Source organism: Hippichthys cyanospilos, chromosome 11 (genome assembly GCF_059441005.1).
Source record: "Hippichthys cyanospilos isolate Australia breed blue-spotted pipefish chromosome 11, RoL_Hcya_1.0, whole genome shotgun sequence".
NCBI lineage: Eukaryota > Metazoa > Chordata > Actinopteri > Syngnathiformes > Syngnathidae > Hippichthys > Hippichthys cyanospilos.
In genome coordinates this window covers 3,523,729-3,544,721 of record NC_142379.1, presented here as the reverse complement: position 1 = coordinate 3,544,721, position 20,993 = coordinate 3,523,729, and the positions used below count along the sequence as shown (strand labels likewise).

Here is a 20,993-nt window from a genome sequence, read left to right as displayed (position 1 = left end):
ATTGATCCAGGAAGAAATGCCTCTTTCTTCCCTCAGGGGCTCTAATACCTGCATGATGAGTGCCACGCGGTTGCCAGCTGCATCAAGCCCAACACGGAACCAAGCTCCATACAGCCCCCTGCTGTGCTCATTGCAATACAGCTGATGTTTAAAAAAAAAAAAAAATGGCACTGGTTGCAGTTCACTGGAGTAGTGCGTAATTGACACACAAATCCTGCAAAAAGGTATAATATTAAATAGTTAATCTTGAAAAAAATAGTTGCCAGATGATTCAGATTTTCCTCCACTGGTTTCACTTATACTGCCCTAGACTGCTTCCAATCCTAGTTGAAAGGATGCACTCAGTCCAAATCTTTTCATCTGTCCTGGCTTCAGTCCCCTCAGGTGCGCCCCAGGGATCCGACCCGAGGCCCCTGCTTTTCATCGTCTGCGTCCTGCCCGTTGGCGCGATTTTTATTATTCTCTTTCATTTCTTTCTGCAATCGCATAGAAATGTCAAAATTGTTGTTTTTGGAAATTTTACAACTGCTCAAACGTCAGCTTTTTTTCCATTGATTATATCATTTTAATAAAAAAATCAAAATAATTTCCATTAATGCCACAAGGGTTAAAGGAAGTCCTCATTTTGGGGGTCACCCGACGTCTCGAGCCTTTATTGGAGGAGTCTAAGCTAACTTGAAAGTCTAGAAAATTAACAACAAATAACAACTTAGTTTCAACTGTATATTTTCAACACGATTGACCAGTCGAAAATATCTGCCTTTCACAATGCAATTCTAATGTCATTCCAAAAAATGCCAATGGAGTCTACAGACTGCAGCTACTGTATATGTTCTCAAATTTTCCCCCAATGTGTTTTTAGGTCATTTTCATTTCAGGCATTTCTTTTTTAAGATTATTCAAGAAGTGTCAGCAGCAAGGATATTGAAATGAGCACTTAAGGCCGTATTGCAAGCAAGCACAGCGGGATCTCATTGAAAGAAAGTAAGATGGAGTGGACTGGAGCTCATTAAAAAATTGTGCCAGTGAGCAGAGAACCAGAGCGAAAACCTTTAAACTTTTCAATCACCGGGTTGCAATATGAATGATGCTTCATTTGCGCATTCATTTCTTAGCCGATTGGCTGGCGCAAATTACGGGGTTCTGCCTTTGAAGTAAGACTGATTTGGAAAAAGAATCTCACTGCACTTTTTTTTATTACATTACGTATGAGAGCAAACTGATTCGAGTCAGGTGTGGGTGTTTTAAATGTAGAAGAAGAGCAACGGAAGCGGCCTTCACTCAAGGCCCGTCCCCATGGAAACCGAGGCCCGATTTTAAGGCGACACTCGAAGAATTTGGCCACAGGCGTGCAACCACGGGATGTTACGTCACGTGGCCGACAAATTGCGACTTTGGAGGATGCAGCCTATGAATTTGGACACTTATTCAATCCCAGAGACGTAATTTTACGTCTTTTTTTTGTTTGTTTTTTTTTTAAGAGTGCAGACATTCAATTCCACGTACTTATCACGTTTTTTTTTTCAATTTTTTTCAAGTGTTGGACTAAGAGTGTCTATAAATACCTTGTACTAAATAAATTAAGGACCAAAGTAATCAATTACATCAGGTAATGAAGTAGTAATTAATTACTAAGCACAAAAACATTTATGCAAAGTACTAAAGTACTTGATTAGTACGAAGTAATCAAGGAGCTAATTACTTTTCTTACAAGGAAACAATTCTTTTAGGGTTAGTAATTGATTAAATTAGCACTTAAATAATTTGCTAGCTTCTATTTTTAGACATATCTTTACCCAAACATTTGAAAAAGAAAATTAACGAAACATAAGTACCTGGGATTAAATGTCTAGATGATTCTTGAATAAATACATTTCTTGGGGATAGAGAAAATGTTTTACTATTACGAGGACCTATAGCTGCCTAACTAAGTGCCTGACGTAAAATACAAACAATTAAGAAATTTACAACTGGGTCTTCTTAAAACCACTCTTCTTTGTCAAAAAAATTAAAAAAACGTATATGTGAATTAGGTCAAGAATTTAATGTCATGACAGGATTTAATGTTATATTGATGGCGCTAATACGCTACAGTAGATACAACTGCACTTTCTCATTCATTAATCGAGGTAGTCGACTACTGACACGATTTCCGTGAGTATCCTGGCATCACAACAGAGGTCAACATGCCAACGGTTACTACAAGTTAATACCGCCACGGCCAGAAAGAGGACGAGGACGACATTTAATCTCGTCACGATGACTTTAAATCTTGTCATGGCAAGTCTAAATATCGTGACTGAAACCGCACTTCGGAGATGTTTTTCGTTGGAGCAGTTTCAACTGATTAATCGCCGTATTTGATAGTTCAACTATGCATTTAGAATTTCGAGGCACTTGAGCCTTTGGTGGGGATACAGAAGGCCTCCACATATGGCTAAGGGACAAAATTACCATTTCAGACGGCTAACTTAGGGCCCCTCCTTGGCCACAGGGGCACATTATAACGGGAGTGAGATTTTTACCCCATCACATTCTGATAAACCGGATCAGAATACATGACTATTTTCCAGGTTTGTAGAGCAAAAGATGAGGGCCTGAAAATGTCACAAATTTAATGTGCAATTCCTGGTTACCCAAAAATGAGCGCGGTATCCAAACTTTGAAGGGCAGTAACTCGAAAACAGTTTGAGCTAGGTCCACTCACTATATACTTTTTGTGACCTTTTTGCTTGGTGATATGCCACGAGAATTTTGTGCTTCCTAACAAAAGCAAAGCTACTCTAATACAAATATAATTTCAGTAGGTTTATTATCACAGAAAAAAACCAGTAGGTCTAAAATCTGGACTCGAAATACTGTCTCGTCAGTGTGGTTAGGATGTACACAGCAGGATATACGGTCCAATAAATAAGTCCGGTTTGGCGTATTGTTACCGATTATTCCCACCACGTGTCCAGCCTGTGAACGTGTACTCTCTGCTTGTAGTGATATTCTTTGAGCTGCTTCTTCAAGGCGTTGGGTACGGGCAGCGCGTTGATGCCGTCATAGGTGGTGCGGCTGCTGACGACGGCGCGGCACAACCGCTGCAGGCTGAAGGGCTGCGCGCGATGCATGGGGAAGGAGAGCAGCGGCTCAAAGAACATGCACGAGCTGGGGTCTTTGTAGTGCTCCACCAGCGCCGTGACGGTGGGCGCGTGGAAGACGCTGGGGTCGCGCACGTCGAAGCTGAAGTTGTGGTTCCACTGGTCGACGCGGGCGTGCAACGAACGGCCGTAGCGGCGGAAGCTGACGGAAAACAAATAGTCCTCCTGGGCCGAGTCCCGCAGCAGAAAGGTGCCCTCGGGCTTGCCCTCCAGGAGACCTTCCGCCTCGTAGCGGTCCATGACGCCCCAGTAGCAAGGCAAGTTGGTGATCTGCAGCAGGTCGGGGACCAAACAGTGGATGTAGTCGATCTGAGTGTGAACATGCGGGCCGGCGTGGGGAGGCGCGGCTCTCGGGGTTGCTTCCGGGTCGCCCTTGGCGCTAACGTCGCAGGAGGAGGAGGAGGAGGAAGATGCCACCGCCTCATCGAGGGTGTCGAAGCAGCTCTGCAGGAGGAGCTGGTGCTGCCGCTGGAGAAGAAGCTGCTTCTGCTCGGCTCCGCCCACTTCGGCCGCGGCGTGCGCATGCTTGGGCCCGCGCCGCCTGTGGAGCGCGGCGGCGGCGGCCTGCGACGTCACCTCCAGCGTGTGGATCTCGGCGTCCGCAGGGGGCTCCACGCCGTGCTCGATGCTGATGCGTCGGCGCTCCCTCAGCCGATCGTCCACGTCGTCGGTCGGGAACGCCGCCAGCCCGGCGGCGGGGTCCAGAGCCGTGTGCTGCTTGATGAGATGCCACTTCTGAGCCAGCTCTGACCCGGCCGCAAACGGGCAGCTATCCAGCATCAGTTCACTCAAGTGGATTTTACGACGCGATGACGAGCAGCCTCCTGACAGGGAGAGCGCCTGAGGGAGCGGCGGCGTGTTAGCCGCGCTGTGCATCTTCATGGGGAAACACTGTCCCACAGCGTCTTGGATTTTTTGCCGGAGTGTGCGACCGCTACTGCCTTCGCTGACCATCGACTCCGCTCCCGATGTCGAATTGGCAGTGCCCTCTTCTGACGCTTCCTTGCTGTGACATCGGCAAACAGCTCTCTGGGAAGATGAGGAGCATGTTGCGGCTTGGTCCCTGCTTTCCAACTCTTTTAAAAAGTCCCCATATTCAAAGCCATCGCTGACGGGGCGTTCGGCAGCCGGCTCGTGTGCGGCGAAGCCTTTCCATCGGCCGTGAGAAGTTTTGTGCCCACCGCCAGTGCCTCGTCTCTCCTCCGAACGACTCAGCCGCACCTTGGGCCGCGCTCCCCTCTCGCGGTCTTTTCTCCGAGCCCCCGACTCCTCTGGTAACGACATCGTGGTCTAGGACAAGAAAGAAAGTCTGGCATGGAGCATCATATATTTAGTAGATACGACAATTAATTGCCAAATACCCGATATGCAAATTGGTCCATAATTATTTTAGATATTCAATGGTTTACATACCTTCAATCAAGAGTATTTTTTCTCAGTTTCACGTAGTCCTCCATGAAAACAGTGTTATAACCTGTTGAATCAAAATAAAACATTTGATTTTACTTTGAAAAACAATGATAAAGATGTTGACCTTTTTTTCTGATGTTACAGATCAAAGCATTAACGAAATTTGGATATGAATATTGATTCATTTTTATTCAATATGAAAATGGTTGCTTTCAGAATTGACTCAAACGAAAACACGTTTTCCAAATCCAACTTTTAACAAAAATATCAAGGGTTTAATCAATAACTAAAACAGTTACAACCTTAATTATCAGTAGTATACGTTATTTATTTACTACAGGACGACTTGACAGCTTTCAAACTGGATAAGCGGTATATAAATTTAACTAATTGTACAATTTTGCTGTCTCGAATTTCTGTCCAAAAAGCATAACACCTTCAGAATGGTCTGACACAAATAATTCCCGACTTGATGGGTTAAACATTGCTGTTATTATCCAGGAATAGCTGTTACTATAAAAACACATACAAATCCTACGTTAAAAGTTAGAAGCCAAGCAAAACAATTTTACGACAAAACAGAAACCACATCTAAACTAAGCCGTGAGCTAACAGGAAGCTACTAGCTAGCAAGACGCACACTTATCGTCAAAACGGAAGAAAAGGAAATTAAAAGTAGCTTATTCAAGCGATTTGTGTTAACGTACCTTTGCTGGTTGTATCAAATTTAGCAACCGAGAGGACTTTGGCTTCGTCTTGGGTAACCTAGCCACACTGCCAAAAGGAGGCTAGGTTATTTTTTAAACCAGTTTCCTAAAACGGAAGCCGCGCAACCCGGAAGTACTTTCCATGAAGCAGTCGAGCTGAACTTTACGAAGTCATAAAGACATAACGGGATGTAAAGTAGTATTTTTTTTTCTAAAATAAAGTTAACCAAAACACAACCTTCTACTCGGATTTAGTCGCAATGTTCTATTACAAGACGCTTTATAGGGACCAGAGTCACATGTTTTTTCTGCATTTTTTTACTTGATGGATCGGGCAAATCCAAATGAGTTGTGGGTAGTCTGATTGTTGCGTTATTTTTATAGGAATTCTGAAATGAGCTTCAATATTGAGCAAAGAGCTTTGAAAGAGCTTTCTCTTGTTCAGCGAATACATAAAGATAAAAAAAACGAGTGCAAACAGATCAAGTGCACGTAAGACTAAATATAAATAAAAAACTATAAATAAAATGTGTAAAACGAAATGGTAATATAGTGTCAAAAGCTAAAGAATTCTATCCTAATGTTTCCTTCGAAAGGTTTACGTTTTAATTTGACTGCATTAAAAAAATGTAGTGCAGAAACTACTAAAACACAATAGCACTTATAATGTGGAAATGTTAGGTTTCTCTGCTTTAAATAGTTTTACAAATGCAGTACTTGACCATCAGTCGTACGATTTGGTCTTTTTTGCGCATAAATTTACTATTTTTCAATGTGACTGACACTTGTGTTGTTCTGAGCACTTCGTAATCTTCGTAAAGTATTCTATGTCGGCTAGTAATATCCTTCTATACAGTTTGAATGGAGTAAGATTACTACTTAATGAAACATTCTTCACACTTAATTGTTTCTTAAAAAGAGCAATCAAACCAAGACACGTCACGGATTCTGTTGCAAAAAGAACTGAACCTCTTTATTTGGACTGTCAATGATCTGACGAACGCTGCACTTCAGACCATTCAAAATTAGGACTTACAACAGTAAAAAAAAAAAAAAAAAAGCAAGCACAGAATGCACAGGATTTCATAAAACATTAGAAAATGTCTGGGAAGTCTTTAGAATGAAATATAAATTGTTAAGACAAAACGCAACAGCCCGGTTGTGTTGATTTCAATCAAGCTCGGCAGGGACATGGATGATCTCAGTGACTGTATGTACTAGCACATGGATGTGGGAACCATTTCCCTCCACCGATGCCCATTGTCAGTTTGTGGAAAAATATGGTATCTATAATACTGACAAAACGTTTTTCTGCTATCAGGACGACATTTCAGGAAGCAAAAATGCAGTATTCAACCTGCTCCAAAATTTTGAAAGAACATTCAAACATTTAAAGGTCACACTAGGTTGCATTTTAGGTTCATCATGAAAAGCCGTATATCCAAAACTTTAAGGTTCCCCCACTCCTGTCCTAGTGCAGAAACACACAACTTGGAAGTGCATCACTGGAATGTAAACATGGAGTACTCCTTGGCCTTGTATTTTTGTGTAGTGTTTTACGGATGCGTGGTCATGCCCTGCCAACGGCATCATTATGCATATCCGCCATACCAAAGTCGACCGCGACGCTTCGCTTATGAAAAGCAACATCCGAGCCATATGTAACACAAGTCCGAAAAATGTCAGCTGTCTTTGTTGAGGTCCTTATCGGGCACGAGCGTGATGCGTTTTTTTTTTTTGTCTTTTTTTTTTCTTTTTCACTTAAGTCAAATGTATCCAAGAGCCTGCTCTGAAGAAAACCATGACTGCAATATAACTCGACGCCGTGAAGCCGACATGTTAAGGATTCGCAGAAACAAATTAAAAAAAAGTTGTTTGTTTTCTTTTTTTTACATAACATGACATGGGCATTATCTTAGAAAGATGTAAACAGGCGTTATAAACACACACTCACACGCATACACACAACTTTAGTTGCAAGATGTCCGCTCACCATGTCGTCCTTTTATCTACAACAGTACTGCAATTAGTGTGGCAAAAAAAAAAAAAACATGCGATTATAGAAAGTACGCATAAGTTATCTATATCAAGGGAGTTTAAAAAATGTTTTGTGTATACAGTGGAACCTTCAAAGTCAAATTTGAATTTCAAATCAGTTAATTCAAAAAAGGTCTAGCTACTTAGTATACAAAAAGAGAAATGCGATCATTTAATACCTTCCAGAGAAATTCATTTTACTTCATGGAAAAAAATGTGTAGCTGAAAGATTAGCTAGTGACTACTCACTGTTTACTCTTTAATCTCCCCTAACTATTAAATGAGGGACATGTAATGGGAATGTGATTTATGGTTTGGTCTCTGAAACGCAGACCTGTTAATTTAGTTTAACATACTACATTCGGCAAGGCAAAATTGTAAAGTGCCTAACAGTTAAAACTAGGTCTTGACCAATTAATTGGTCAGCAAGGCTTAATTTGGCCAATACTAGATCTTAAGACGTCTGATTATTTTTGCTTTTTTTTTTTTTAACCCGTTAAACAGTGCAAAGCAGATCATGTATTGTAAAAGTCCAATCCTCCGCCTGCAATTCCGATTGTTTATTGTCGGAAGTGTAGACGGCCAAAAACTACTTTGAATGAATGAATCGTCCGATCATCGAGTCATCGGAACTTTGTTCTGCCAAATAGCAAATCTGGCCCCAGCTGTTCCTCTTAAGTATAAAGGTTTAAATTGGAGTTTGAAACACGTTCATGGACCTTCGATTATTTCCGACAGGAAACTGTAAACTTAGACTAACTTGGAAGTTGACTTTGGGGGTTCCACTGTATGACCACCTTCGCTTTTCAGCACGGGCGCCGCCGCACAATAAAAACTGGAACGATTATTATCCCTGCCTCACGAAGCAACCAAACGAACAAAGTGAGCCAAAATAGAGACCATATTCAAACATACATGCACCTCCGTTCTGCCACATTCCAAGACAGACGCCGGGGTTAGAAGACCGCTTCTTTTGTTTATTTATTCATTAATATATATTTTTTTTAAAACAATTCAACACTGATACCACGCAATAATGTTGAGGGTTTACTGAAACACAGACACTTAACGGAAAAATACGGACATCTTGGAGCACCTTGGAAAGGCATGAGTCATCAAATCGTCACGTGCGAGGATAGCGTGGTGCACTTCGGGGGTCTTAAAAGGGTCAAAATTCTTATGGCCGATTGTCAAGAATGGAAACGATTTGGGGCATTTTATCGGTTTGTTTGTTTACGGTCTTTGTATATCAAGACAACGCGGTGGAAGAATTCTGTCTTCACTTCAATTATTGTTGTACTGACTTTAAATTACTGAATGTTTTTTTTTTTTTATATTACTGGTCTAGAAGTGTTTTCATACAACAATTTCCTGTAATTCTGACTATATTCTGACTTTAGTGATAAACCGCGGCATGTCGGGACTTGAGTAGAAATTGGCGTGACCCCAAGCGAACCGGCTTTCAAATCAGCTCTTGTGCAAAAGTCCCAGCCTCGGCCGGCCCTCGCTCCTCGGCACGACGCGATAATTCATCATCATTGACGCCAGTGGGGAGTAAAAAAAAAAAAAAAAATCTAACGGAGACAAAGCATTTTAAAGTTCAACCGTTCAGTCGCCAGGAATCCTTCCCGAGTGAGCCATCGACCGAACAACCCTTCTCTTTGGCTTTAGCGGAGAGGAGGAGTCTTCAAATAAAAAGGCGAGGCCCGCTGTTAAGTCACGCGCTCGTCCTGGCAGTTACCCAGAGAGGACCGTAAGGAGACGAGTCGTCATTTAGAGGAGGGGCGGGGAACATTTTCAGACGCCTTTCCGAGTCTGGAAAGTGTCTTCTTGAGCCAATTACAGTCTAGTGCCGTTTTGTATCAAAGTGCCGATCTGCACGCCAGGCGGTGCAGCTCAGTGGGGAATAAGGTAAAGAAGGAAAATTCATAAAGGGCTGTTTTGAAGACAGCGCCCGTTCCTTTTTCTAGCTTTCTAACAATGGCGCCATGTCACCGTCCTGCAAGTGACACGAGCGTCAACCTTCCTTCCTGTCCTGCAATATAATAATCTGTATTCCATTTTTTTTGTAATAATAAACTTAGTTGTATATAATAAAGTACAAAAATATTAGAGAACATATACACATTTTTTTTTTGTCATTATGTAGTGACCGCTTTGCCTGGTTTGCTCGAGCGTAGGTTATCTTTGTGCTGGGTGATGAGGAAGTTTTTGTTTTTCGTCTTCTTTTCATATCGTCGATGTCCGGTCGGTTCCGTCTGTAGGGGGGATGAAAACGTGTCAAGACATTTTGTCCTTACCACTCACTTTTTTTTTCCTTTTTAGGAGAGAGTGTTAGGCTAGCGTGAGAGCAGAGAAGGACACTAACCCCCTAAGGCGTGCTCTGTCATACTGAGGCACAGTGACTCCAGCGTGGGGTTGATCTCCAGGTCAGCGCCTGGAACTTGGCAATCTGATAATGAGACAAGAGGGAAAAACCTTATTTCATCTTTAAATTGCTGTGGGATTATGTGGGAGATTATATATATATATATATATAAAATAAAGGGCTGCAATGAGCGGTATTAACATTTAAAAAGCCGGTTACACTACATGTCAAATCAAGCATCCTACCACCAGGGGGCAATGTTTCCCACATGTTAGCATGACAAAAGCTTCAGCTTTTCTCACTCTAATACATACATTATTTACTAGTGTAAAATGGTGTTTTCTCACCTGGTTCCTAATATTTACAGTGCTAGCTGTCAATTTAGACGCATTTTGAAAAATCTGAAATGACTGAAAATGACATTTTGACGGCTAAGTGATTAAAATTTGCTTAAGAGTAAATAATGTGCTTGGTTTTAACTAGGCTTCATTTTTTCATTGATTTGCACTCAGCAAGCAAGTAAGTAAGTTGTGTTGCTCTGTGTACCATTTGTTTTAATTATTTATTTATTTACCTTAGTTGGTTATTATTATTATTTGTAAGTATCAAGCCTTGAAGCCATGTTTATATACTGCTTGTTAAAAAATGGGCAATAAATAGAGATGTTTGACCAAACATGATGAATAATCGTGATTAATAATCGTATTGACCAAAATAATTGTGATTATTATTTTGGCCAAAAACCTGCAGCCCTATTCATCATTTGTATAGTGATAATGATAGGCAAAATCATAAAGTGTATACTAAAAGTTGTAATTCTAAAAAAAGTATTTGACAAGACCAATGTGCCATTTTATGAAACAAAAGCTATGATTTGACAAAATTTTGCTGTAATAATGCAAAATAGTGTAATTCTTGATCTATTATTATGGCGTTATTTTTTGAGCAATTTTACAAGAATTGGGATTGTTTTTCAATGTCAAGGTTAAAAGAAACAACATAAAAATAATAGTCTAATGCAATATGACAAAAAAAGTTGAACTACAAAAATAAATCAAAATGCTATAATACAAATTTTACAAAAAACGCACAATTATACATGTACATTTCAAAAGTTTAAAAACTGTCAGAATTTGTAAGATTCTTTAAAAAAAAAAAAAAAACGATTTAAGTAAAGTATCTTTTTAGCAGCAAAATCTCCTACTAAAGAAAGAGGGGGGAAAAAAAAAAGTCAATGGCGGTAATTTTGCAACAGAGCATTGCGCTCCCTCTGTGCCGGGGACACAATAACAAGATGAGGCGAGCAGCATGTGGCTGCAAACAATCTGGCCCATTCTGTAAGCTCTCGTATGCCAGATGCCACGTTGCAGATTTCTCTTCTAATGGCCTTGTCGCGTTCCAACAGCGTCAACGCTGACCTTTTTTGCCATACAGCATCGCCTGTAAAAACGTTTGAGGCTGCTTCCCACCTATTCATTGAAATGCAGACTACCTTTTTCAAATCCCAACAAAGGAACACAGATGCTACTCGACAAAGCCTCTTTTCATTGTTGCAAAGACGCTTTTTTGAGGGACAAACACAGAATGTCATGAGAAATAAAGTGATTCACCTTTATAAGGTGAGCGTCTAAAATGCAGGTATTTTTTTTCAAATAGTTTACGGGGCTGTTTATTTTCCCAACTGCCGATTGAGCAATGCATCTAAATATGTTGGAAAGTAGTAAGCATTTTTTCCCTGATAAACATCTACAAAATGTAAAAAAAAAAGAAAACAACAACAAATAACATCAACTATATTGAAGGATACTCGCAGTAAAGTATTTTAAGCAAAGAGACATTTTGGAGACTTATAGTCGAGAATGAAGGTGTCAGATGGGAGCAGGTTGATACAGTACCTTGCTGCTGGAACATGAGCATGGTTTGCGGGGAGGTGTGGACAGGAAGCGAGTGGGTCCGCTGCACAGAGCTGCGACTTTGACTTGGCATGCTGTTACTGCCCCCGGGGTTGGCAAACCACAAGCTCTAAAAATCAGAAGAAATTCACCAATGAGTCATATTAGTCTGCTGTCACCCGGCTTGATCATAAACGCGGAAGAGTTTGGTGCTGACTTGACGACCCTGGCCCGCAAGCGCGGGGTTGGTGAGCGTGTGGCGAGGAGAGACGCCACCTATTCCACTAGGACTCAGCAGACCTATACGCCCGGCCTGGAGTCCACGTGGCGTTATCTGGAACTGCCTCTGGCCCCGCCGGCCCACGACTCCGCTCACAGAGCCCGCTGTGGGGAGGGAGTTGGACCCATAGGCCCAGCTGGAGCGGGAAGAGGAAACTGAAATTTGACTGCATTCAAAGTGCTTTGCATCAAATGCCGGCAAGGATAGGAAGGTGTGCCGATCTCACCCTTTCTGTCGGTACACGGGCATGTCCAGCATGGCTTTCCGAGGGACCAGGCGAAGCAGTTTGAGTACCTGCTGCTTCCAGGAAACGAGACGTTTCTTGTGGGTTTCTGTGAAAGCCTTACGAGAACCGAAAAAAAACCCAACAAACTTCCATCATCTCATTTTGAGGGGTTCGGTTTGCTTGTGTACAAAGTGATGAACGATTCAAATATTTAAATGATTTTCAACAATCGAGCCCCACTTTCATTTGACGTAAAATGTAATTCTACAGACAAAACTGATAGTACTGTAGACTACAGCAGATGAAAAAGCATGCCAGAGTGGCGGACATTTTAGCAGGGGCAACAGCCCTATCAAAGGTAATGGAAAACAGGACATTTGCTTAGCACGACTGTAACTATGCAGCTCAAATGAAATGTATACTTATCCCCTAACATTTTTAAGATCAATATATCTGCAGTCATGTCAATAAATACAGCTCAGCCTCTGGACACCATTTGTTGAAAATACATCAGGTACATACACTCACCTCGTGTATGAGACATTTCTCAATGAGCTGGAGGTAGCAGCTGATATTCTCCTCATCGGGCCTGGACACGAGTAACTGTGTGCACACTAAAAAAAAAAAAAAAAAAGTGGGCTTGCTCATGCAAAATGAGCACAGAACGCTGACAAGAATATTTAATAACTTTTTAGATAATACATTGAACTAGAAGAAGCCCTTTATAGTGTACTTCCATTAGGTTATGTCCTGGGAAATCAACGACAATATCCACAGGAAAGGCATGAGGTCCTGCATTAAACGAATGCTGCAAAAAGAAATATCTTTGTTTCATTTGCTTAGTGGAAGAACTGAATCGAATTTCACAACGGGGCACCAAAGTATTCAATTGAAAAGCTGAGCTGAAAAAGAAATTTGTGTCACATGTCAAACTGTGGTGTTCAGGGAAGAAGCCTCATCAGAACTGTACTACCATATGAAGGCACGAATAGAGTTGCCATTTGACAAGTTCTTGCTTCCTTTCAATAAGGTGAGACAAAGCCACAGAGCTAACAACTCATGGTACACAACCTGTAGTGTGTGTTTCTCCGCATGAAACTTCTCACTTATTTGCACATTCTGATATACATTTCTTGTTTATGTTATTTCTTTTTGTTTTTTCAACCGAAGCTTGTGACTAAAAGCAAGCTGTCAATTTCAAACCATAAATCACAACTGGCATTGTGAAAGTCACAAGATCAAACTTGGAAAACAGGTGAACCCTGAGTATCGTTAGCTGAGCCCCAAAGTCTGTAATGTAATTTTCAGTCAACATTAGAGATGCGAAGATTACTTTATTAATCGACAACAAATAACCAAATCAATCGACAAATCATTTTGATAATTGTTTCGAGACCTAAAATTGTCCAAATGTTCAAATTTCAGCTGCTTGACAAGAAATATTTTCAGATTTTTTTACTCCTCAACAAAAGTAGACTAATTAGCATTGCATTGAATAAGAATATGACATACGTTAACATTGGCTTTCTTAGGAAAACAAAGATCAACATTTATGGCGATTTTCTGTCAAAAGGAATTAAAACATCAACCAAATCATAAAAAAAAATGTTCCTGCATTTTCTGCACTGTCAGTTTTTGTCATTTTTTTAGCTAAAAGGCTGAATATTGAGCCATGTTAAAAAATCTGATTAATCAATTAATCAATATTTGACATCTTCAGCTATTATATAGTCATTTGTTGCAACGCCAGTCAAAATCAAGTGGCAAAATGGATGCACCCTGCGATGGAGAAAAACGGGAGGACTTTTCTGCCTAATTCATATCTGACGACTGCATTATAAGTCAGAGTTCCATGTTTAGACTATTGTATCTACTACATATTATTATAAAGAAGGATTTTGTGTTGAACTTGTGCTGTCTCTTACCTTTACCCATTACTCGGGTGAACTGTCCGGCAACGTCACCGTCCGAGATAGGTGTGGCCGAGGAATCTCCATCGCAGGCGGGCGTGCTGTGTGAATGAAATCCCTCGGAGGCCGCGTCTTTATCATTCGCCGACTTTGTGACTACTAGAGAAGCGCTGGTGGGCTCCTGCGGGGTCGGCGTCAACGTGCTGTAGGCCTTGATAGGCGTGACGATAATCAGCTGCAGCTCTTGGAGTGCATTGCGCAGGTTTCCTCCTTCCAAAATGTCCTGCAAACACAACAGCACATTAAGCTGGCCAAAATCATTTGAAATGTTACAAACACTCAACTACCCAACAAACTGACGGGGAACTTCCTGACCCAGCAGAAGCAAAAAAAGAAATACCTATTCCTACAGAGACGGAGGTCCCAGAAAAGAAACTCATTTAAACAAAACACGTTGGGTAAATTACCTTTTCCAAAGACTTTAGAACACTCTGCCGTTCACGCAGTTTTTGGATGCTCAAGGCAATTTTGTGCCGCGCTCCCTTGGTGACGTTCTAAAGAGGAAGGAGATAACGAGACATGTCATTTCTTGCCTCAGCCATCTATACCATTACTACGGAACACAACATAATCACCAACTGTTTCATTGAAGCCAAGAGGCAGGGACAACAATTGTGCTGTTGCTTCGTGTGACCGGCGGGGTACATTGTTTAATTTCACGCCTCATTGAAAGGTGATGTATTATCACATTTAAGGACACAAGTGTTTACCATTGATGAGACAGGAGGAATTTATCTACCCATCCGGTTTCTATAGCTTTTGTCTTTATGAAGGCCACGAGTGAGCTGGGGCTTATCCCATCATTATTTGGATTCCAGCCCCAAAAAAAAACATAAACAAAGATATACTCGCTCTAATTTACACCTATGAAAAATGTAAAGACTTTCGTGACCCTTACATATTCTCCGCCATTCACTGAAAATCATTTTTATTTGCTGTTTTTATGCTCAGGCCAAAGCCATGTAGTGCATGTTTTGCATTGGGTGGAATCATTATTAGCCTTAAAGATTTTTCATTCCATTGCACTGTATAGTCAAAAGGTCAAAACTATGTCTCAGATTCTAATTTGATGCATCTTTTATTAGTCCGAGTAATCTACTTTACCATTAATGACTTTTGCTTTTTTTACCCATGTGTAATGTGTCACAATAGCTTTGTATCATGAATGTAGTAAGAGAGTTTATGCTATTTATGAGCCTCTTGTAAAGGTAGCTTGTTGTGTCATTCATCAACATCTGAATATAGTCATTCAAGTAACATGGGTTCTGTACATGCTAGATGTATGGCGTCTCTTCATGCTCCTCACCATGTTAAGTGCTTTGCCGCCATCATGTGGCATAAATTGGCATTAACAAATCTCTTTTCAGGAGCAACGATTGGCAGATTTTTGCTGTTTCTACCAGGGTTCGGTTCCTACCCCCATGACAATTGGGGTTTCATTGTACAATGTAAAGTAAAGATTAAACGTAGGCAGACCAAAGATTATGGTAGTCCTTTAGTTTATACTACCCCTAAATTGCAAGACATTCTGTTTCTGGTTAAATCGTGATATTTGAATTTTACTATGTAAATCTAAGACACAAATATCATCGAGCTTGCTTCTCTGAGTCTGCTGACTATTGATAACTATGTTTACTTTGCCATGTGAGGCAGCGTAAAAATAGAACAGATAAGCCAAAGAGTAAGCAAAACACATATGAAGAGGTAATCCTTCATATGGTCAGTAAGCACAATATGCTTAAGGCTTATGACATTTACCCAAGTCTTGCGAGATTTTGATTGTCAAAATGTTTTAATTTAATCGTAACACGTCTTCCAAACCTGGGATTCCAGATGATGCTCCGTGAGAATCATCATCTCCTCGTAAGTCATTTGGGAGAAAAGCGAGGCATACTTGTGAAGGCGAAGACTTTTCAACCATGCGGGAACATCTGCAAGAAAACGCCACAGGACAAAATAAGAGGTCATCTTAAAATCGCGGTATGGTCGCACGCGACAGAACGAGTCCTCTGACCTTTCATGCCACTGCCATCCTCCTGGAAGGTGTTGCGTGCCGAGCCCTGCTCTTCCGTCTGCTCGCTACCCGAGGACGCTACGCTGCTCTGCGGGGAGAGCGGCGCGTGGTCCGTCGAGAGGGAGTTCTGCCGGCTCCCCGTGTCATCCTGATTGAGCCACTCTGAGCCACATGCCTGAGGACTGGACGGGATGGTGGATTTCTTCAATGGGCTGGGCTGCATTTGTCCGCTCAGTCCTGGGAATAAAAAGTGGTTAAATCATTAGGAGAATCTCTTCCTGTGTTATTTGTGGTTCTGACAGCATGAGGTAAAAATAAACCTGTGTTATAGCTGTTAACAGGAGAAGACAACCCGCCCGGAAAAGCCATGTGCCCGTTCTGGCCCGCGGGAGATGTGCTGGATGAGGAGGACTTGTCGTGCCATGCTTGGCCGGGCTCCAGGGCCTCGGACGAGCCGGGCCACTCATCCGAGCCCTGTCGCGGGTGATACGGGCTGGGGGGCGCCCGTGTGGACGGCGCATAGCCACCCGATAGGTGCTCCTCAAGGTGGTTGAGCCACATTGCCAGGGACGTGCGGTCCTCCAGTGTGGTGGCGGGGTGGATGAGCGCGTAGGACAGTAGCTGTCTGCTCTCCTCCACAAACAAGCTACTCTCAATGGTGTGACTCAACACCTTCTGCAGCAGCTTCATGTACTCACATTTGGCCTCGCTGTTGCGAGGCTGCAGCAAAGGCAGATGGGACAAAAGCAAGGACACTACTTTCTCCTTGGGTTCCTGATGCCACTGGTTGACTATGGCTGAGGACAGAGGGCATTGAAGTCAGTGCTGGTTCAATGTAACATTCAAACAACAATTTGGATGTACAGGGAACCTCCAAAGATGCCCAGAAAACTTTCCTTTGACTATGGTTAGTTAGAGTCTCCAAATAACGAGCAGCAAACAAACACCGCCTGTATTGTACTTACATGTTTTATGAACAGGTTATTTATTGCTAGAACATGGAATGTAGTCTGCTACTCGGGGAGTGAACGGACTAAGAATTTAATTGTGTGGTATAATAATACTATACATATGACAACAAAACTCTTGAATCTTGAAATACTGTATCTTCCTGCCTTCTAGGGTTCTAATCGGTATCAGCCCTGGGGAAAAAAAATAAAATAAAATATTGGTCCATCTCAAGGCCAGCAGTTCTCAAATAGGAGTACATTAAGGCACCTCATAGGGCATGTGAGAATTTAAACAGGGTTCCTACAGATGTCAGCCAATCTAGTTTCATTATTTTTAATGCTGTGACAGGAACAGTAGAATTGCTTTTCAAATTAAGAGCTAATTATATTGACTGGAATGGAACATGAAGCCAAAGTTGCTTCATGTTCCTTTCCAGGCTCCGGACCAACTCAAAGGTTCCACTGTACACCAAAACGGAAATACATCTTAATTTACCTGCATTGTTAGCCTCTGCTTCCAGGATGTGAATCTCTGTACAGTCCGCCAACCAGTGTTCAAGGCATATGTGTAAAAAACGAGCCTGGGTGCGGGACACCCTCTTGAGGAGGGACAACAGTGCCACTGTCTGTTCACACTCGTTCCAGCCCTTGAACCAGTCCGTGAGGATACCTACTTGGTCTCTGAACATCATGTCGTGCCGCCTTTTTTAGGTGAGGAGATGGGGAGTATATGGATGGGGTAGGGGGAGGGGCGAAGGGGGCAACGGGGAGGGGGAGAGCACTTTTTAGGGACAGACAGGGACAGTCTTTTCCCCAGTCGCCAACTGAAGAGGGACCCTCACATGGTTCAGGTGCAGCAAAACATAACGGAAAATCTTGACGAGTCGCTTTGTGGACTGTTCGGGAAATTCCTTGTAAAGTGATCTGACAATTGGAGTTCAAGTCGATTGCTGAGTCACTCTTGCATGCTCATGATCACATTGATTGACTGAAAAAGCAGAACACAGAAAAGAATGCGATTAGCATTTCAATTGTGATGGACATTTTAAATTCTCCAGACCAGTGAACGCCACTGGTGCCTGTAATTTTGATAACATTAAATCCTTGTCTTTACAGTCAACGTAGTTAGAGTGGGTTTAATGCATACTTTATTGGTTGGATTGTATCAAATTCAAGTCATTTGTTTTGTTTTGAAAGCCCCCAATTGATGCATTAACAAAACATATTAATGTGTGGCTCAATTTGCTTCTAAAGGATAAAATTATGTGGTTGCAAAATTACATGTTATAAAAGGGATGGCTAATTGTAAGGCAGATTGATTTATTGTTTGTGTTTTCGATGTTTAAAAAAATGAAAGAGAACTAAAACAATAATAATTTGAGAATATTAACTCGTAATATTGATGGGAAACAAGTAGGTTATTTATCCGTGGAATAAAATGGGCGGTGTCATGATGTAAGTACTTTCTGCAAACTAAAAACTAACTTTGTTTTGATACTGCATAGTACAGTACACTGAAACAAACTGTGTCCACAGGATAACTTACAGTACATTACATACAACATGGTGACCAGCAAAAGTAATGTTGCATATCAATAACTCGCCCATCATTACGAATGCTAGACTCTGTAACATTACGAGATATATAACCAATATTAACACACACTTAGCGGGTTTTAATAAGAATAGCGTTAATGGAAATAGTTACAGGAGAGTAAAGGGGGACTTCTAGTCAATATAGACAGCTGGAATGAGCTAACCAGCGCTAGCAAAGTCGGCCTTGCTAGTGATGGGGGGGGGGGTTGTATTGTTTTTCGTTGACGCTGTTGCTTCTCCCTTAAAACACTTCAACGACAAGAGGGACACGTTCAATAAGTTCACAGAGACGGCCTCGATGTTACTACGCGAAAATACATGGAGGAAACACAAAGTTGTTTACCTTTGTCGGTTTGTCGGCGCTTTTGGCGAGCTAAAGCTAACGTGCTAACGCATAGCTTAGCGCTAGGCAGCTAGATGTTAGCTTTGTAGCTTAGCAAGTTTTGCTAGCAGTAATGTTGCCTTCGCTGCGACAGGCGTACATTCCGATTCTCCGTCGTGGTGGTGTCCATGTGAAAGAGATTCCCGTCGTTGATTTGAAAAAAAAAATAATAAAATAAAAAGAAGAATGTATGTGAATGTTACAATTACAAGAGTGGACGCCCGGTGAGAAATGTACTTCGATTTTTTTGGAGTTGCCGTTTGACGTAAATGCGCGTCACGAATCTGACGTCACAGTTCTGGAACGACGTAATGGCGAGAAAATTTAAGAAAAAATATATATTTTTAAAAGTTATTCTACCTTGACTCCGTGTATATCAGTCTAAAAACTAGAGGGGTTAAAAGAGAAGAATAAACGATAAAAATTAAAAACTATTTTGAGTCAACCAATTTGTTTTGTTTTTAATTATTATAATATGCACTATGCAATCCTTCTAGTCTTACCGTCTAGTCTACTTATATTTTCGAAATACGAATTAAACTGGAAAAAAAGGTCACTTTAAGTACCAGCATGGTAGATTGTGCCAGCATGGGGCGCGCTGGGTTCATACTGTATGATGAAAGACAATTAAAAATGGTGATTAAAGATGATGAGCAGAGAAGAAGAAGCTGGCTGTCAATCATATAGGACAGGTTCAAGCCTGCAAATTAATTCTGCTACAAAGACTTGCATTGTTCCTCAGCTCTGCGTGCTTTTGCTGCGTCCTTTACAGGTAAGCTTTTTACAGCATGAATGCATTTTGTAGCAATTTGATTGAAAATGTTTTATTTTAAGAATTAATCTTGATTATTTTGAAATCCAGAAGAGCATCGGTGTGTTAAGATATGAGTGTTTTTATTTTGGACATGATTGCTAAAAACGGTTCATTACAAATTTTGTACTGTGTCAGAAAATTGAGCTATTTTAGACAAATACATAACTTTTTTTTAATGCAGAACGTCATGCTGCATTCCAAGACTGATGGGAAAATCCCAAATTTCTCTTCTTAGAGCTTTCTAGTCCAACCTCAAAGTGTTCCAAAAACCTAAGTTAATATTTTGCCCTTTTAATTGTTCATGATGTACTTTGATGAAGCCAAAAAATTACTTTTGGTGGTGTCTCCAATGATTTTTTTTCTATTGCGGAGCTCAGAAATTTTCTTTTTACGAGTTTTCGGAAACACACCCTAGTCGTCAACAAGTTTTTCCTGCTTAAGGCCATGACTTGAGCAATCGTGTGTGTTTGTGAATGGACCTATAGAATAACATCTGTATTCAATATTAATGCTCCCCCCTCCCTTTTTTTTTCCTGTCAGTGTCGGGAAGCCCAAAGAAAAAGAGAAGCTGCAAAATGGTTGGTAAAAATGATGCATATCCAATCCAATGTTGTTAAATGCTGGCTCGTTCTTTGTTCAATTTTACTTTGAATTAATGTCATAGCTATCCATTGAATAAAAATGCTACAGAATGAACAAAGATTTTTTTGTATTCAATTGAAAAGTCATTTTTTATTACCTCAGGACAGGACCTAAATAAATATACTATACCTCTACAGGCAATGATATCAATACAGGTTGAGGACACCCTCAAGGAGAAACTGAAAAATCTGATTAACCCCAAACATGCCTTGATACGTGAGTGCATCTTCTCAACATAAATTTGTACGCTGTTCCGTACTTTTCCTGTTGATGCAGCACTGAACATGTCGTCTCTTATAGTGAAAGTTAACAAGCTGTTTCTGATACTGGATCAGGAACACGAGGTACAGTAAGTGGCGCTTTTTTTTCCCCGCGAACTTCATTTTGTTTTGATGATCGACATTTGTCTTTCAGAACATCTCACTGGATGATTTAAGAAACCACCTTCCGGCGAATGAACCCAGATATCCTAAAGTCAAAACAAACCACATTATTAGTGTTCATCTAGCATGATAATTCAAAGGTTTGCAAAAATGAATGTATTTTAGAAGGCGGTAAA

At 41.2% G+C, this 20,993-nt stretch overlaps 2 protein-coding genes and 1 long non-coding RNA gene across 4 annotated transcripts; 1 reads left to right on the top strand and 2 right to left on the bottom strand.

The window, feature by feature from the left end:
* Positions 1 to 1,179: 1,179 nt before the first annotated feature.
* socs9 (suppressor of cytokine signaling 9) lies at positions 1,180 to 5,394 on the bottom strand. Of its 2 annotated transcripts, none has more exons than XM_088428379.1 (3): positions 5,264 to 5,394; positions 4,560 to 4,620; positions 1,180 to 4,455 (listed from the first exon to the last, which is right to left on the bottom strand). In XM_088428379.1, exon 3 carries the CDS (start codon positions 4,428 to 4,430, stop codon positions 2,940 to 2,942), a length of 1,491 nt encoding a protein of 496 aa, XP_088284505.1. In that variant the 5' UTR covers positions 4,431 to 4,455; positions 4,560 to 4,620; positions 5,264 to 5,394; the 3' UTR covers positions 1,180 to 2,939. The 2 variants fall into 2 exon arrangements, with proteins under 2 accessions (XP_088284505.1, XP_088284504.1); XM_088428378.1 differs by having other exon boundaries at positions 1,180 to 4,436.
* Positions 5,395 to 8,334: 2,940 nt separating this feature from the next.
* Positions 8,335 to 19,231, bottom strand: samd4b (sterile alpha motif domain containing 4B). Its single transcript, XM_088428284.1, has 13 exons — positions 18,940 to 19,231; positions 17,497 to 17,988; positions 16,371 to 16,847; positions 16,051 to 16,287; positions 15,858 to 15,967; positions 14,444 to 14,530; positions 13,992 to 14,259; positions 12,595 to 12,680; positions 12,067 to 12,182; positions 11,778 to 11,976; positions 11,564 to 11,690; positions 9,669 to 9,752; positions 8,335 to 9,558 (listed from the first exon to the last, which is right to left on the bottom strand). Exons 2-13 carry the CDS (start codon positions 17,690 to 17,692, stop codon positions 9,530 to 9,532), a joined length of 2,016 nt encoding a protein of 671 aa, XP_088284410.1. The 5' UTR covers positions 17,693 to 17,988; positions 18,940 to 19,231; the 3' UTR covers positions 8,335 to 9,529.
* Positions 18,874 to 20,920, top strand: LOC148415470 (uncharacterized). The gene is made up of 5 exons (XR_015867289.1): positions 18,874 to 19,750; positions 20,333 to 20,370; positions 20,572 to 20,650; positions 20,735 to 20,778; positions 20,849 to 20,920. It is a non-coding gene; the product is annotated as an uncharacterized LOC148415470 (long non-coding RNA).
* The last annotated feature ends 73 nt before the right edge of the window (positions 20,921 to 20,993 follow it).